This window comes from Acipenser ruthenus, chromosome 21 (genome assembly GCF_902713425.1).
Source record: "Acipenser ruthenus chromosome 21, fAciRut3.2 maternal haplotype, whole genome shotgun sequence".
In the NCBI taxonomy this organism is placed as follows: domain Eukaryota; kingdom Metazoa; phylum Chordata; class Actinopteri; order Acipenseriformes; family Acipenseridae; genus Acipenser; species Acipenser ruthenus.
Window position 1 is genome coordinate 21,253,750 of NC_081209.1, and position 18,179 is coordinate 21,271,928.

General features: G+C 37.4%; 1 protein-coding gene across 11 annotated transcripts in view; it reads right to left on the reverse strand.

Moving 5' to 3' along the window:
• LOC117428233 (probable E3 ubiquitin-protein ligase HERC1) overlaps positions 1-18,179 on the reverse strand; it is a 60,246-nt gene that overhangs the window by 27,486 nt on the left and 14,581 nt on the right. For 10 of the 11 annotated variants that reach the window (XM_058995009.1, XM_058995015.1, XM_058995019.1 and 7 more), the window contains exons 8-34: positions 17,557-17,684; positions 17,141-17,285; positions 16,435-16,606; positions 15,713-15,847; positions 15,252-15,417; positions 14,807-14,932; positions 14,396-14,617; positions 13,886-14,038; positions 13,560-13,692; positions 12,656-12,847; positions 11,754-11,975; positions 11,476-11,649; positions 10,835-10,949; positions 10,359-10,479; positions 9,918-10,083; positions 9,047-9,374; positions 8,699-8,819; positions 8,163-8,214; positions 5,030-5,301; positions 4,450-4,665; positions 3,795-3,915; positions 3,091-3,328; positions 2,219-2,391; positions 1,619-1,774; positions 1,181-1,287; positions 490-600; positions 230-400 (exon numbers count right to left, since the gene is read on the reverse strand). In XM_058995009.1, coding sequence (XP_058850992.1) covers positions 230-400; positions 490-600; positions 1,181-1,287; positions 1,619-1,774; positions 2,219-2,391; positions 3,091-3,328; positions 3,795-3,915; positions 4,450-4,665; positions 5,030-5,301; positions 8,163-8,214; positions 8,699-8,819; positions 9,047-9,374; positions 9,918-10,083; positions 10,359-10,479; positions 10,835-10,949; positions 11,476-11,649; positions 11,754-11,975; positions 12,656-12,847; positions 13,560-13,692; positions 13,886-14,038; positions 14,396-14,617; positions 14,807-14,932; positions 15,252-15,417; positions 15,713-15,847; positions 16,435-16,606; positions 17,141-17,285; positions 17,557-17,684 — 4,436 coding nt within the window. The remainder of the gene's footprint in view (positions 1-229; positions 401-489; positions 601-1,180; positions 1,288-1,618; positions 1,775-2,218; positions 2,392-3,090; positions 3,329-3,794; positions 3,916-4,449; positions 4,666-5,029; positions 5,302-8,162; positions 8,215-8,698; positions 8,820-9,046; positions 9,375-9,917; positions 10,084-10,358; positions 10,480-10,834; positions 10,950-11,475; positions 11,650-11,753; positions 11,976-12,655; positions 12,848-13,559; positions 13,693-13,885; positions 14,039-14,395; positions 14,618-14,806; positions 14,933-15,251; positions 15,418-15,712; positions 15,848-16,434; positions 16,607-17,140; positions 17,286-17,556; positions 17,685-18,179) is intronic. The other variant, XM_058995017.1, reaches the window with a different exon arrangement.

An 18,179-nucleotide genomic window follows, 5' to 3' on the forward strand; every position in this document is an offset into this window, starting at 1 on the left:
AAATAAAAGCTACACTTTTAAAAATCATAAACGTAACCAATGATTTCAGACACACTGTACATTCTATACAGGTTTTATATCTAACTTGGATTTAAACCAAGCATTTAGATGGGACTCCCAAGACATTTAGCATCAGGTCTGACTAGACATCACACAGTATATAAAATCAATTCAAACTCTACTACTAGCACAATTGTGAAATCCCAATTCGACAATACGCAAGCCATACCTTCCACTGGTAACATCCTGACGTGATTCCTGTGGACGCTAGCCCATATCCTTTTCCTCCACTGCCATGAGTTAGCACCTGTCCATTCTCCACCACACAGCACTGAGCTTTCTCAGGGTCATAGGACACTTCCTGGATTGGCAGGCGCTCATCCTCCTCCTCCACCTCGCCCTGCATCATGGACAAATAGACTTATACCACCTGAACTACTGCAAACAAGGACTCCTCGGTAACAGCTGAAGCGTAAAAGCTGAACATACCTGTAGTTTCATCTCTTGTTCTTTTTCTTTTACTTGGATTGTGTGCTTGGCCTGAGCAATTGGTGCCTCCCACATGCAGTCAGACAGGAGCGAGAATAGGCGCTCTACAACCTGTCATATACAAAACAAAATGGACTGAACAAAAACTCCCTACTGTACATTACCAACATGTGCAGAGATAGAAGGGATATTCAATAATGTGTCTATTGAGGATTATAAATCCCCAAATTCTGTATTTTAATAGCATTGTTTTAGTACATAACTAACATCATAAACAAATGTTAGACAATATAAAGCTTGTATTATTGATCTTGCCTGAGTAAATCATAGAATACAGTGGTGTATCACATTTGAAAGTGTGGTCTCCATCATACAAAATTCACATGGCATACTGTACAGTGGAATACAGAAACAATCAAATAAAAGTGCAATATTAGTACAGGAACTTTATTATCTCCGCAGGTATCAGGCATCACTCAGCTGCCATAAACTCTACTGGGATGAATAAGGCATGTGTTTACAGTTTATGCATCAAGGAAATAAATGCACACATGTATGGTGCAGTGGGTTCATGTTTGGTTGATAAAAACCTAAAATAACTGTTAAGAATTATTGAAAAAAAACATATTTTTGGCCAGGGTGTAGTTTATATTTAAAGTTATAAGATATTATAATTAAAAAAATGAAAGACCTGTGTCATTTGGTCATCTTCGACAGTAGCTTCACAAGCAGGCAGCACAGCTTCCAGTACATGAAGAGCAAGCAGCCTTGTTCGCAAGTTTCCAACCAGGGGGACTCCTAAATATGACATAGAAAAATATTTTATTTCAACACTTAAATATTATATGTTTATTTCGTTCTTGAAAAGGTCAGCTTGAGGTAGTGACCAGGGCTAAAAAATAAATAGCCTTTTGGCAACACATACTATAATAAGAATCTGTAATTTTAAGAGGACATTGCAGCTGAAGTGCCTCCACTCTAACCCAATTAAGAGTGCTCACAAATTGGACATTAACAGTATGCATACAGAGTCCTGTATACTTAGAGCAGCAAGACAACAACACAAATGCTTTAATAAAAAATGGGATGAGGTCTTAATCCATGTACATATCAATTCTACTTCACAAACCTGAACAGCATTTTTGAGCAGCAATATTCAGCAGGACCTCTGTCCATTTTGGGGAAGCCATTTTAGACTGTATAGCTTTGGAGGACACGACTCTCCGCAGAAACACAAGGAAATCTCCAAGATGCAACTCAGCTGTGTGCTGTTTGCGTACAAGTGCTGCAAGAAGCAAAAACAAAGAAAGCGGTTTTATTTATTATTGTTTGTACTGTTTTGCTGTTGACATGAACTCCACATGTTTGTACTGTTTGGTTGTATTTGTTTTTTCTTTATTCATGTTACCCTGCAATTGCTTTATTTATTTTTTTAAACTAATACAAGAGGAAATAAGAACTTAATTCCTCCCACAACTGAAAGGATTGACATGTTTACAAGCTGTTTTCTGTAACTCATTACTTGCTGAGGCCAGTGCAAATGATCAAAACTGCTTTTTATTCAATGGCCATCAAGACAAAAGCTAACGAAGCAGGAAGGCCTGATCCTGCCCCATGTGCTCTGGTAGAACGCTGATGAGCTGATGCACAAACCCAATCTCAGCATACTGTAGTGCCAGATGTTGGATTCAATGACTTTTAGTGGATATAAGCTCAGACAGACACACACCTCGGAAATCCCTCTTTCCAGCTTCCCTGATCTCATCAGATTTTGTCTCTTCCTCCTCCTTACAGGAAGACATCAGTGTCACCCCAGCCTGGGAGAGCAGGTTCTTCAGCTGGCAGCACAGCAGGTCCAGCAGAGACTGCACTACCTTGGGACTCAGTTTATCAGCATACGTCCTGGATAAGGAAACACAAGACATGTTAAACAAATCCGGCTGATACACAATCAGCAATGTATTTTAATACTGTTTCAAAAAGCATGATACATTGCTTAATTTCATTATGAAAAGTTTAAAATGTTGCTCTAATGCGAATAAGTGCATCACATACAGAAATAATCCACTGACTTATACACATACATAAATAAATAGCACAGTATAAAACGGGCATATTGTCATACAAGATATTTGAAAGTGACTATCTCCACCCGTCATGTAGCCATCCTAATTTCACTTTTTGTAAACTAACTTTAAATCTTACGGCTAGTTTCACAGACCCCAATTAGCACTACCCTCCAACTCCTAACCATGCGTTAGATAAGGTACACTAGTCCAAGATTAACATAGACCTTGAAGAGCAATAATGTATCTATGACAGTGAGTCTCTGGTAGAAGGAGACAAAAACACTAGAAGCCAAGTGAAGTTTAACATCAGGAAATCTTCAAGAAATGCTGAAAAGCTTTAAACAAATCAGCCCAAGAATTTAAAAAAAGCAGAAATGTTACATCTACAAGGCTCCTTGGAATACATTTTGGTTAACATCTACTCATTAGAATACATTTTTAGAGTATTGGGCCCTTCAAAATACAAATTGCCATTTAAAATGCAAAACAAATGTTTAGTAAGAAAGACTTTGAATAACAAATGGATATTGACCCGGTAGTGATGGCTAGAATCTGAAGTAGCCTGGTGCTGGCTACTTTGAGAGCCGTGCTGAGCTGGGACACACCAGGCTTCTGCAGCAGCTGCAGTGGCTGTCCTAACATGGTGTCAGTACCGCACAACTGTGACAAGACGTTGAGCAAACCACTTGAAACAGCCAGAGACACATCCACTGGCTGATAACGAACACTGAGTGCAAACACGGTCACCAACAGGAGGCGCTGTTGAGCTTCTGAAAAACAAAAATACAGCCAGACAAAGAATCAGCAGCAGAAAAACACAAACCTTAGAAAGCCAAACCTAATGTAAATGAAAAGCATTACTTAAGATATTCATGGGAAGACCCCAGTGTGAAACAATGATTTATGACCAAGGTCATATATAAAAACTATTTTATTTAAAAAATATATAGCAGGAATACATATAACACAGCAGGCAGCAATGGCAAGTAATTTGTTAGCCCTATAGAATGTTCATTAACACCAACTTATTTGGGAAAATAAAAGTATTTGGGCAGATGTGAAACAGATTTTCAATGGTTTAAACAAATTTTCCAACATATGGCTTCCCAGAGGGGAAAAAAAGTTAATTGAACGTACCCTTTGTTTTTAAGCAATAATGTAAACCAGAAATTGACCTGGTCCTACAACATTTATACACAAGCCTTTAAAACTGATGCTGGATTTCAGTATTCTTACCAATATGATGCTTGTTGGATTGCAAGGCACGCTCCAGGGTGGCAGACAATTGCTGGTAAATCTTGTGCACTGCCGTCTGGATGTCCATCTGAATATTCCTCTTTGCAGCTCTGATGCCATCCTAGATTAAAAAGAAACAACAAGGAGATATTCCAATGAATTCCACTAAAAACACTGCATACAAACTATGTGGAACACGGTGTATCAATGGTTACTTTAACAGAAGAATCAATACTTTACACTCTTACACATCTCAAATGCATCTCAAATTTATAATATATTTTATAATGGTTTAACAAAACCTGTCAAGCTGGGTTTCTGTCTCCATGCCAGTATCACTGCCAGCATAATCCTTAATTTAGGCAATAGCTGGTGAATAAAACATTTTGCTTGGTATTTGAGTTAAGTGTCTGCATCCAATGTACAAAACTGTCAGATTTTAAAACTGGTTCAAATGGGAACAATCATATAGGAGCATCGAGGCATAAAGCTTATTTGTGCAACAAAGCCATTTAGGTCTGGTCCAAGCCTAAGGGTGCGTTTTTATTTTTATGTTTTACCAATAATAGCCAAACTGTAATACTGCACAGAAAGATACATGTAAAGTGTTTTTTGATACTGTTTCTGGCTAAAGAGGTCTGACATTTTCTAGTACCTGATAATGATGAAGCTGGACACTTTCCACTTTTATTCCTCCATTTCCCACTGATCCCAGGCCAAAGCACCCTGCTAGGAACTGCAGTCTGACAGAGGTCAACAAGCTGGAGGACTGGAACACTGGCCCCTGCCGGACACCCCCTGCAGCCTGGCTGCCTTTCTCTTCCATTCCAGACAGCAGAACCAGGATCTGGTGCAGAGCCTCCAGGCGAAGCTGTACATGGCAATTATCCAGTTACACAAGTATCATGTATACATGAGCTTTTAAAAATATACACAAATCTAAAATATTTCTATTTTATTAAGTCATTATGTTAAGTGCTCCCCCTGCTAGGATGTTATCCACATCTTAATGTTCTACTTGTATGTATAATTTTAAATTGTACTAACATAAAAAGGGCAAGTCAAGTACATGCTTTTTATTAACATTAGCATATCTAATTTAAACACAAGCAAATCCAACCAGAAACATACTTGAAATAGTTGTCAATCACTGCTTAATTTCCATATCTTTGAATAATTGTTTGGAGCAGTGAATTTGTCAAATGCTAAAGCAGGCAAAAGACAGGATAATGTACCTCAGCCCTGTTCTGCTGCTGTTCCATTGCAATGATTGTACCCTGAGGACTGGTGGACATGCTCTCCTCTGGCTCTTTGAAAGCAGGGGTGTTGCCCACATCCCCACTCACAAAGCTGACGATGTTATCAATAAGGGCATGGACTCCGAGGGATCTGGTCAGATCAAAGTCGGATTCTCTGTACGAATGTGAGGAGTTGTACAAGCGATCTCGGCTGTGCTTCAGTCTAGACCATGTGTCAGTCAGAGGTTCTGGGGAACTGTGTATAGGTCCTGCAGAAGAATAAGGAAACCTCTATAAAGTGTTAGCTATCTACTCTGAAGATATTCAGATTTCATGCTAAAAAAGGTGGAGAAAAAGCTGGTTAACAAAATATAAAACTAAATTTGCAGGATGCATAAGAAATATAATTTTTTTAAAATATTCTTCCTCCATAATCTTTATGCAAAAATGAAATATGTTGCTGGTCGAAAATTCGAAGCAGAAAGCAGACTGAGAGCTTGAGTATTAAATTGCTTGCAACTTGCTGAAGCAACAACCACCAAAAAAAAAAGAATAATGGGGGGGGGGGGGGGGGTTGGTATTGCATTCCACATGACTATATTCATCTAGAGATAAAAGTGCTTTTTAAAGATGTGAGCTTATGCACAGGCCAAACAGCACGTCAACAGAAATCTCGCATTTAGTGCTAAAATGCAGAATGATTCTTAGGGAAAGTTTAAAAACAATTTATACAAACTGTACTAGTGATTATTAACTCAAGTGGCATCTAACCATGTTTGTGTTTTTCGAATAAGTTTAAAGTAGGCAATACGTAAATTTTATGCTCATTTCCCAATACTCCCAATACTTTTCGGAAAATTAGAAGCACAAATGAAACAAACCGAGTAAGTTGCACGTTTACTGTTAGGGTTTAAAACCTTTAAATAAATAATTACCATTATATATATATCAAGTTATGTTAAACTATATATATTACATATATTAAACAATACTAAGCAACAAAAAAGTAAAAAATAAAGCTTGATTTTATCTGATAAAAGTTGATATAAAAAATGTATGGAATAACTGATGAGTAATTTTCTTCAATGGGCTCATCCAGTTGATATTTCCCGCAACACAGGCTGGTTGATACAGGAAGCACACGCTCATTAACACCAGCAACAGAGCGCGACCCCGGCCAGCGCGAGATGTCGTCAAACTGAGAGGAATTCCAACCGTACCTCACACAGCTGCTGTCTTCTATCACTCGCTTCTCAGCCAGGAAAAAAACCGCTTACCAGAAAAAATACTGCATGGGTTAGTGTGTGATAAATGAGAATGTAACGCTCACCCTCGGGGTGGGATGCTTGGATATATGTAACACCCCACCCCTTGGGTGGGCATTACATTCTCATATCGCACACTACCCCATGCATTATTCTCTATATACTACATTTGTTTTTATACATACAAATGAAATAGCATTATATCATATATATATATTTTTTTTGTTTTCAAATGCACTTGAATGCAATTTGGGAATAAAACTGAAAACTGCATCAGTTGACAATCTGCTGAAAAAAAAAGAAAGAAAAAAAGCTATCTGTTCTAACACAGAACTTCCCTTTCCTCCTGCATGGAAACTCCAAATGCCCTCATACATTATTATTATTATTTATCACAACAATATGTGTTTGAAAGGTTAACTGTTACTCTCACTATTGTCCTATAGATAGCATCACAAGTCTTATATTTAGAAGATTCAGTTATAGACATTATTATTTTTTGTCCAGTGAACTTTACTTTGTCTGCCAAGCTATTTTTTAAGATGCTTGCGAGTTTTATTTAATGATGATGCGTGAATTAAAAAAAGATTGGGGATTAATGTATGGCTAATAAAATGTAGACACAAAAGAATCAGTGTACTGTATATCCTTGTAGAAACTTAGAATATCTAAGAATCAGATCAAATTACAATTACTAACCAAAAGGAATCGAGGAAAGCTGATTAATAGACTGAACTAAATAACACATTCACAGCAAATCACCCAAGCGATCACAATTCCTGTCAGTAGTTTCATCCAAAACAGAATAAAAAAATGGATCAAAGAAGCGACATGCTAACGTGCCGTCTAACCAGAAAGAACATTAAAAATGCCTGTGATGTAGTGATAAACTACAGCGAACCCCCATTATAATAAGCAGCTACTTAAAGGCTACTCTGGCTACCGCTTCAAGATCTAATTTTCTTTTAAATACTCTTTGAAATTGGGAATTGAGCACAATTACTCTATAAAAAATAAACTTCTAAAAATCGGCAGATGGTATTGTAAACGTTTAACCACGTATTTGCTTAAATGTGAGCCCATTTACTAAACCAATTTAATCCTGATTCAATTTGGAGTGTTGGAGCTGTAATGCATACTTATGGACTGTAAAACATGTGGGCAAGCTATAGTAAAGTAAGGTTAAACATGCCATCATGTACTTGCTTGAAGCTCTTCTTTTTTCTCGGGCTCAACTGGTCAAAAAGGAGTAAATGCACTAACGCACAAGAATCAGAAGACAAAATAAAAGACATTTCACACAGAAGACAGCACTTGAGATGATACTGTATTTGAACAGATTCTGAACAACATAAAACCTTCATCTGATTAGTCAATCCATCAATCAATCAATCAATCAATCAATCATGTACAAGCTTTTATAAACAATCAATCAGTCTTTGCTTGACACTGAAATATTGAGTTCTAAAAATCAGATCAGTTTACTAGTATTAAACTAAAGGAATTTGGGAAATTCGATTACTTCTCTCAGCAAGGTCATCCGACATAACTTTAAAGAAACCACTTCAAACACATTTGCTGCCAGTCACCCAAGGGATCGTTATTCCTGTAAGACGTTTCATCCAAAAGGGAATAAACACATTAGCGACATGCTAATGTGTCGTCTAATCTTATTGCGGCAGGAACATTAACTTCAACGAACCCCCATTATGATATGCATCTAATAAAAGACAAGGCTATCCCTTGCCATCAGATTTGAGAACATAAAACTATTTGCTCGATTTTAAAGCAGAACATGTTGTAAGTGCTTACATTACCACATACAAATTAACTTCTTTATATCAAACCAGTGACATGAAACATACCCCTTCTCTTATGTGAGGAAGCCAAGTCCAAATCAACATTTCTTCTTCCACTCTATAAACATAGAAAAACATATGTTTAAAAAAATATTCATAAAAGCAGCTAACTGATGAAACCTATTTATTGCAAACATCCCTGCACTACCCAGATTTGTGTTTGTTTCTAATCCAGGCTTTCAAACTGCAGGTACAGAAAAGCACTGGTTTGTAAAGCAGCCATTATTATTGTGATTCTCCCATTACATTGCATTTGCCTATTCAGAGTCAGGGTAACACAGAATACTGCTGGTCATTACTCATTATTAAATGGATGTCTGTCAAAAAAAAAAAATTAAAAAATTAAGCCTTTAATACTGTATCCTAACCAGTGCTGGTATTACATTTCCTCAAAAACAGTTTGACTAATCTTGTTTGTGCTTTAAAATGAACAATATGACTTATCAAATTATGCACACTGAAGAATTACAATCACATAACATGTTACAAAACAAGAGGGCTTCTTTATTTAAACCACAAAGGGCAGCAAACAAATTACTCACCAGACCGGATCCCTCTTCATCAGACTCGGGCTGTGAGAGATCAGACTCACTTCTTGATTTCATCAGTCTGTAATTTGGGTTTGTCTGAACAGAGCGACTCTCTGCAGTCAAGCTCTCACTCCTACAATAAAATAAGAAGCCACTATCTTTACCCAAATCTTTCATTCCTATATTGACATTTGTAATTTTTAGTTGGACTAAACGCTTTGTATATTTCATATTTGTACCACGTGCCGGGGTTGTCAAAAAGATTATTTTTGCTTCACTGCACTTAGCATGCATATTTTGGAATAAAATACAAATAAATCCTGATAAAAACCCCTAACATTTGGAAGAACATATATCTACCTGGTCATGAAACCCACTCCCTCCTGAGAGCCTGCTGTGGCTTGCTGTATCTGCCCCTCTTCCTGCTGCCTGTGCAGATCCTCTAGCACTCGGCTGACCCCTAGAATCAGCAGGGCGCAGCGGTGAATGACTGAGTTACAGGCTGCCGTGTAGAGGTCCTGTCCCTCCGGCAGGCTTGTGCTAGCCCTCCTGTCCTGTTGAGACTGAGAAGGAACATCGTCGGCAGCTCTGGGTCCAGATCCATTCCCAATCCCAGTGCTGCTACTCATTCGCTCCCGGTCTCGACTGCGGGCTACTTCTCGGGCTGATAGGAAACATTGAAAGATTTCTGTAACATGCAACACAAAAACATGTATTATTAGGCAAGCCAGCAGAGAGCAGCAGCAACTTTAATGTATATTCTTTTGAATAAATAAATAAATAAATAAATAAATAAATAAATACTGTTAGAGCTCAGAAAATAAGGTTTGAAATCCACATTTTAGTCACATTTTCTGGATTAGCACTCTTCTGTACTATTTTCACAAACACCACAGCTACTGATAATAATAGAAAACACTTTGTATCATTATCTGACCAAGAGCAGCTTTCTTTTTTTTAAAATACATATTCCTTTAAAACCGCATAAACAGCTTTTTCTTAAGTTCCAGGACCAAGATTTTAGATCCTTTAAGCTAGTTTATAAATTTCTATTTAGTACAACAAATAATTTACTCAGGTTTCAGTCTATTAAAACTCAAGTAGCACATGGACTAAATTTTTGTTTTATTTTATAGTGGGTATGGTCCATCTCATCCTTTGTCTACTGTACAAGCTGCATTCAAAAAGCAAATTTTAGCTATGGGAACAGCGGTTCTTCTGCTTTACTTACTGCCTGCTGTCATGACCTCGTGCTCTCTTTCTTCCTCATCTTGCTCCTGATGTCCTTCCTCCCGCTCTCTGTCCGCATGCTCCTCCATCTCAGCCTCTTCATCAATGGTCTGAGTAAAGGAATGCTCCTGGGGATCAATCTCCAATGAGTCGTGATTTTCAGACATCTAAGAGAGGCAGAATTCCAGCATGAGTGTCAACTCTTCAGCAATATATCATAAGCAAGTAAACAAAACAGCATGAGATACAGCACGTACATACATTTGTACGTACACAAAGACAGACAGACAGGCCCCATTTTATATCTCCATATTTTTTAGGTTCTTGTTCTATCAAAGTTTCATCACAACTGGATATGAGGTTTTAAATCCTTACATGAAAATCACTGCATATAAAACTGGACATCTGGAAATAAATTTGAAACACTTTCGTTCAAACTTACCCGCCGTTCCCTTGAAGAAGACCTTGTTTGAATGAGCTCCATGTTCTTACAAGCCAGTAAGCGGTTACGGACCTTATAGACGCATCGATACACCTCTGCCAATGTTTTACCGGGCTGGTATCTGGGATGCAATATAATAATAATAATAATAATAATAATAATAATAATAATAATCTTTTATTATTTATCAATTTTTTTTAATCATTTTTCTAAAATGAAGTAAAGTATTTGCAAGCAACGTAAAACTACATAGGACACCAGAGCATTGAGCATTATTAAATGGATGTGTTCAGGGGATTGTTATATTATTAAAACAGTGTCTGATTTTGCTATACTCCCTTTTATTACATTAAAACTATTCCCCCCCCCCCCCCCCCCCCCCCACCCCCCACCCCCCACCCCCCACCCCCCCCCACCCCCACCCCCACACACCCCACACCCCACCCCACCGACTTCAATGATAATTGCTACTTTACCTGCCCTCACCACATGCCTGGTTCAATAGGCCTGTATGCTTCAGTAAAGCAGCAAGAACAAATCTAGAAACTGTATCCAAAAGTGATTCGCTGCTGAGAGTCGCATTGTCCCAGTCTGAAAACAGGAGGGAAGTATTAAAAGTATTATCTAGCAGCTTCACCATTCCAAGCATGAGTGTTCAATTTGCAATACCTGGGATATATAAATAAAATACATTTAAAAAAAAAATTTTTTTTTTTTGGTTTTCGTTGATCTTGATTTTTACTAACATATCAAAACGAAAAGAGGCTTATCAATTAACAACTGGATTAACAATGATCACTTTATAAAACTATATTTTCCTACCTGATTGAATTCACATTTACAGTAAATACTAATAGTATTACTGGTATACATTTTAGAAATACTAATTGAAGCAGTATTAAAAACTGAAGTTTATTGTCAAAAGATATCAATGGCATATGCATAAAACATGTAGTACCTTGGAATTACTTTAATATTAATAATTATGCAAGACAATTATATATATATGTATATATATATATATATATATATATATATATATATATATATACACACACACACTTGTGCCTTCAAAGGGTACATTCCTATTTTGACTTTTTTTTTTTTTTTTTTTTACCTTTGCTGATGGCATAATCCTGCATATTGATCCAAAGACTATTGGTGGGTTCTTTGTTGGATCCCAAGGCCAGGTCAACCAGCACTGCCATTTCAGAAGGAAGCGTGCATTCAAATGGCTTCTGCTCTTCATTTCCAGAAAGGGCCACATCCAACAAGGAACTTATACATTTATCTAATAAACAAGAACAGAAAATTTAAAGGTTTTAACTACTGCTCAGGTCGACAAATGTTTCAGTTAATGAAAGCAAACACGACTTTCATTTATAAACAGCTTACCTAGCTGTGGGATATCCATTTCCAACCCATTACTGAACAGCAGTGTTTTCAGCCAGTAGCCAGTGTCTTGCTCCTCAGGCGAGGTGGCCGGTCCCTGGAGCATGCCTCCCAGGCAGCGTCCCACCAGCAGAGCTCCAGTCCTCTCCAGATCCACCAGCCACACCCAGGACTGGGCAGGCTGAGGAAGAGGAGCTCCAGCAGGGTCTGCAAACTCCAGAGTCCCTAACAACAACCAAACAAAACTTTCAGAGAACAAACCCAAGTGTAATTATAAAAAAATGAATCATCATCATCTGAAAAGATAAATCAGCAGTGTAGTTTATTGTGAAATATAATTCTGAATGCTTTTCTAAAAGAACAAATGTTGTTCAGAAAAATCAACAGAAAAATCTGCACTACAATGTTAAAGATCAACTGTGATTTGCAAAGAGATATGTCCATTCTAATGAAAAATTGTCTTTTCTTCACATGTTTAAATTATTCAAAATGTGTTGCAGACCTGCAAAGATTTACAGTCAGTTTCCAGCCAAGGCCAGCTATTTAAGGGGTATCAGGGGAAATGTACTTATCAGATTAGCTAAGTGGTCTGCAGCTGGATCCAAAAAAATAGTCATTATCCTCCACTAAAAAATGTCATATATTAAAAGACCACTTGCATATCACATATTCTAATCCAATATAGTCATTGAATTTTAGATCATTTCCAAAAATAAATCAATATTTTATCACTGCATAATGTACAGTGAAGTTCCATTTAGCTGGGCAGCAAAAAAGCTTAACCTATTATTATTCAATAGTTTATTCATTTTGTATGAAAATAAGGGCTCAGCTTTATGATTGTCTTCCCAGGATTCCTGGCCAAAGGATTTGCACAGCTGTCATTTTCCTTAGCCAGCACTTACCATGCAGGGGCCACTGCAGTTCCTGGTCTTCCAGGAGTGTTGCAGCTGGTAGAAGTCTGTTGAGGCGATCCAGAGGTGGGAGCAGATCCAAAAGGTAACTCAGTAACGGCCGTGCCACCGATACAGGTAGCAACAATAGTGAGTTAATGATCTGACACAGCATACTGCCTGCTGCCGACACATAGATCACATCTGCAACAGGAGAATGCACAAACTGTTAACATGCAGAGCAAGAGTGAAAGTTAAAGGATTACTTTTGCTGTTGTTGATACAAAAAAAGAGAGCAAAAAATGGAGTATACCAGGTTCATCTCGATATACAATCAAAGCATACAGCATTAATGAAAAAGGATTCTTCTGGTGAGAAACTTTCTACTCAGCAGGCCCCTATAAGGAAAGTACCATTTTCAAACAAACAAATACATTTACTAAAATAGAAAAGTAAGATTAATTTATTGGCATGCAAACAGCAGAATTATAGAACAGAAACCATTACATTAGATAGACTTCAATAACAGTATATAACATCCACAATGTAAATATTGCAGTCATCGATATACTCTATACACATTTTGGCCAATTAAAACCTCACACTTCAGGCTTTGTGGAATGTCAGATTTTATTAACTTTTGATTAAGAACATCAGTGTGGCATTCAGCCCCAGATAATTAAAAAACATCTTTTGAAATCTCTAGCATTCATGTGTACGTTTTGTAATTACCAATGACTTGGACAATTTCTACAAAACCGCGATCATCTTTAGGGTGAAACCACGCAGCTGAATGACAAGCTACTACGTTTTAACTGGCACATTAAATATGCCTTTCCATTTTGGACAACCGGATTTACACATCATGATTGTCACAGCAACAAAACATCCCAGGAGCTATCCGAACGGGTTATACCTCTGAGTTTCTCTCGGACACTGCCGTTCCAGGAGCTTTCCTTTAGAAGGGTTGCAGATCGGGAGAAGATGTCTGTAGCATGTGGTAGCAGGAGCTGAAGGTGTTTGTGTAACAATGCCACGCTGCTAGAATTCTGAAACATTAAAACACACACCTAACTTACCACAGACAACCTTCATACTAAATAGCTGAAAAATGTCAAGAATAATTTGGTAAAACATCAATTAGTAGACTTTTATTTTTTTTAACCTCACACTGGACCACAGTTTTTTAATGTGTCTCTGAATACAAATGCAGAAAGTTTGGGCAGTTACAGTGAAACCTACCTCAGTGACACTGTTTATGTGACAATAAGCTAAGAGCTGTTTTTGCAGGGAGCACAGCAGTTCATGGAGGTGAGCAGGTTGACTGTTTTCTGAAGATGATGTGCCCTGAAGTAACTTGTCACTGTTCTTCTCCAGCTCTCCAAAAGCTTGATCCTAATTTACAAAGGCAAAAACATTTCAAGGCTAGTGAAGTATTCAGATGTAAGCTTTTCTTATGTGACAGAACCCCCAGTTTATAGGGGACAATAAGGTTGGAGAAAAACAGCAAAAGATTTTATTTGAATGTTCCACGACTACCTACCATGAGGTATACACCGGCTCCTGGAGCTTCCTCATTGGAGGGTGAAAGTTCTGAGGTTCATAATTTACAATATCAAGAAACTACTAGTTATTAACCCGTCTTGTTCAGTGCAATTTAATTATCAAATCTGGACTACTATAATAATCTCCCCTCCTAATTTGCTGTGTCTTTCCACTGAATTGAATCATTTTAAAAAGTACACTACATACCGTATAAAAACCTAAATTCCTCAAAAGTGTCTTCATAAGGATTTCAGCTAGATGAGTGTCAGGGTGACTGTCTGGAGAGCTGTAGGGTGGGTCCAATGGTGTTTCAAAGCCCAGACCAGATGACAATGCCTCAAGAGCATCAGTAGGGGAGCTGTAGCCTAACAATGACGCCACATGGGTGTTGTCTTGCAGGCTTGTCAGTATAATATCCAGCTGCATTCTCTAAAGTAATGGACAAAAAAAATAAATCACCACCATCAAAACACAAAACCATGCCCCCCCCCCAAAAAAAAGGGAACCAGAACCAAAGAACTTAGAATAAATAAGGGATTAATATCATTTTACATGAAAGAACTATGAATATTGCTAAATCCATGAATGCAAAAGACAGATTTACAGTCGAGAGTTTACCTGTCCTTTTGATAGACTCTCCCATCTGTCAGGTCCCTGTGGCAAAAGTGAATGCAGCAGTTCCATCCTCTCTCGGAGTGGAGGAAGCAACATTGTAGCTCCAACTGACAGGGTTTCTATAACAGCCTACAGTAACAGCAACACAAAATTACAACTATTACTAATAATTAAAGCTTACAGTCTCATAACAACACACAAGTATTCCAGATGTTACAGCATCAGCTCACTTTTTAATCATGCAAAATAGTGCAACACATTCAAACACACTTTTACATTTACTGCGTATGTTTTTAATTGTAAGTAATTTACTGAAATAACCGCATTGTGTTGGAAACATGCATTGAGAAAAGGGCAATATCCATGCATTTATGAATAAGCACGAAGTGAGGTCTAAGTCATGCTTTTTAAGGCTGTAACGGTATTCGTTTGTTTAGAGAATTCTCACCTCCTGGATTTCATCAGGCACAGAAGAATCCATTAGTCTAAACAGAAGTGTTCTTAGAGGCCTGGCCTGCCTACCAAGAATGCTTGTGGCCACTCCACCAGCCAGAGCCAGGGCTAGATGGTTGGATAACAATTTGAGACACAGCTTAAGGAAATTATGATGCTCCCTAAAATAAAAAAGAGAGACATTTCTTAAATTAAAACTGTGATAACAGAAAAAAAGTATACACCCACTCATTTTGAAATACATTCCCTTTCAGCTTAACAACGTAATGTAATAAATACCTACCTATATTAGATTCTGCAGTTTCAGTTCTAATTAAACAGGATGATGTTGTTCTTTAAAAGAGCAACACAAGTCTCCAGAGGATTCATACACAGCAGCTGCAGGACAGGTTATTACTCAGAAATGTATGAACCTTAACAGCTAAAAGGGGGTGCATTAGTTAGATTAGGCTTTACCTTGATGAGGGGAAAGGGAGAGGAGGAATATCACTATTGATGCCGTCGCAGTAGCGTTCAAGAAAGGAACGCAAATGAGAGAATGTGCTTTCCTCCAAGTCAACACAGTAAGGTCTGTGCCAAGCTACAACTTGCCTATAAATTAAACAAGAGAATAGCAAAGAATGAATTAGAAGGCACAGCATAACTTCTCAGCATTTATCGTGCCATTATTACACGTCATCAGTAACTCGGTGCTCATTTAAAACACTCAATTGTAACATGTAAAGAGATATTACAAATAAACTAGTTCAATTCTTTGACAATGGTTAAATTCATGAATTTAACCAATTTATTTTTATTACCACGTCATATCAAAAACACATAAAGGAGGCTGCGCGGTCCAGTGGTTAAAGAAACTGGCTTGTAACCAGAAGGTCCCCGGTTCAAATCCCACCTCAACCACTGACTCATTGTGTGACCCTGAGCAAGTCACTTAACCTCCTTGTGCTCTGTCTTTCGGGTGAGATGTAATTGTAAGTGACTCTGCAGCTGATGCATAGTTCACACACCCTAGTCTCTGTAAGTTGCCTTGGATAAAGGCGTCTGCTAAATAAACAAATAATAATAATAATAATAATAATAATAATAATAATAATAATAATAATAATAATAATAATAATAATAATGTAGAAATAAAATCAACTATATTAATGTTACAAAGAAAATATGTTTGCACATACCTATCCCTAGGTAATGCAGTCCAGGCTAGACTATGTGATGTTCCAGCGGAAATCTGCTGAATTGCCACCCCATCCAAACCAATCACCTTCTTCGGTTTAGTTATGGGACCAGTCGAGTTTCCCTGGCCACACTGTCCCATTGAATTATTACCCCAGGCGTAAACCTCATTATCTATATACACAAAGTACAGTACATTCATAGGGGAAACACATTTAAAAGTCAGATTGTATGATCTACACATGGTTATTTTGGGTTTGAACCCTTTTTCTTTAAAGAAAACATATACAGACTAATGCACAAATACATGAACATTTATTTCAGTTTGTTTTTCTATTTACAGAAAATACAATGACAAAATGCACTTGATAAAATATTTTTTCTTTGAATTAATTATTTGTAAGGGCGGCATCACATTAAAAATATTTAAATAAAATGCACGGTACCAACTACAGTCAAACAATTATTGTTAGTGTTTGGCTATTTTTAACCCTTCAATTTAAGATCGACACCTGGAATTCGCTGGTTGATTTAATCCAGCTGCACGCTACAGAAACTGACTACTAGTAGAACCAGTAAGCAGATACAAAGTTTAGTTTGGTTTAGTCAGACATAAAATATACAGTCTTTATACATGTCCCATTTTAGATGGTAGTGTATCATCTGCCAAACCCTATTGTGCATTAAAAGAAAGGTGACAGATCTTACCATGTGATAAAGCCAAACAGTGACTGTCACCAATTGAAATATCAACTACTCTGGTTGTTGCCAATTCTTCAATCAGTTTGGGTCTAAGAGCAGTAGCTTCTGAAGAGCCACAGCCGAGGCAGGCACCACAGCCCCATGCATAAACCTTAAACAGACAAGCAAAACTCAGTGTGAATCACAGATTCAGGACATGTTAGAAGGTATTAGGATTAACAGTTAATTGCACTTTTATATTCAAGAGTCTTTAATGTGAACACAAAGAGGTGAATACTACAAAAGGTGAATGACAATTACGGACGATAATGAATTGAGGTGTCTTTTAATACTGTACATACATGTGTACTTCCAGAATGACAAAGCTATATTGCATTTCAATAACAGGTTTGATTGTAATGTGACACAGAACGTCTTCACACCTGCCCAGTTGAGGTCAAGACAAGTGAAGACTGGCTCCCAGCGCAAACTTTCCGGATAAATATTCCTTGTAAGGCCTCAATAACTTTTGGTTTGTATACTCTGTTAGTATCACCATGTCCAAGTTTCCCTGCAATACAGAAACATGACATATCAGAAAGCATCCTGAAAAACCATCCACTTCATTTACTTAATTTGTAGGCATAAACTGGATAAATCATGCACTTAAAATCAGGGATTACATATTATATATATAGTATTCCAAAAGGATGGCATTGAATTTGACACATTAACAAATACTTTATGCATGTTGTTTGGCACCAAGAATGTACTGATGCTGAACATGAAGCAACTTCCCTCCCCTAAACTGCAACTTTATCTAGCAACTGAAAACTGTATACTAACAGACCTCTGAATTGTATATTTAAGTTTATAAACATCAGATGTGCCCTAAATATAGTTTATTCATGATAAACCCATCTTACAAAATGCCACAGAACAACTTTTAAAATACAAACTCCTCTGTCATCAAGGGAGCTGAATCTTTTACAACAGGGGAGTGATGTATGGAAGAACCAGGCATTTGTTTCATACTGTAGGGTCCTTGTATGTCACACAGAAGTAA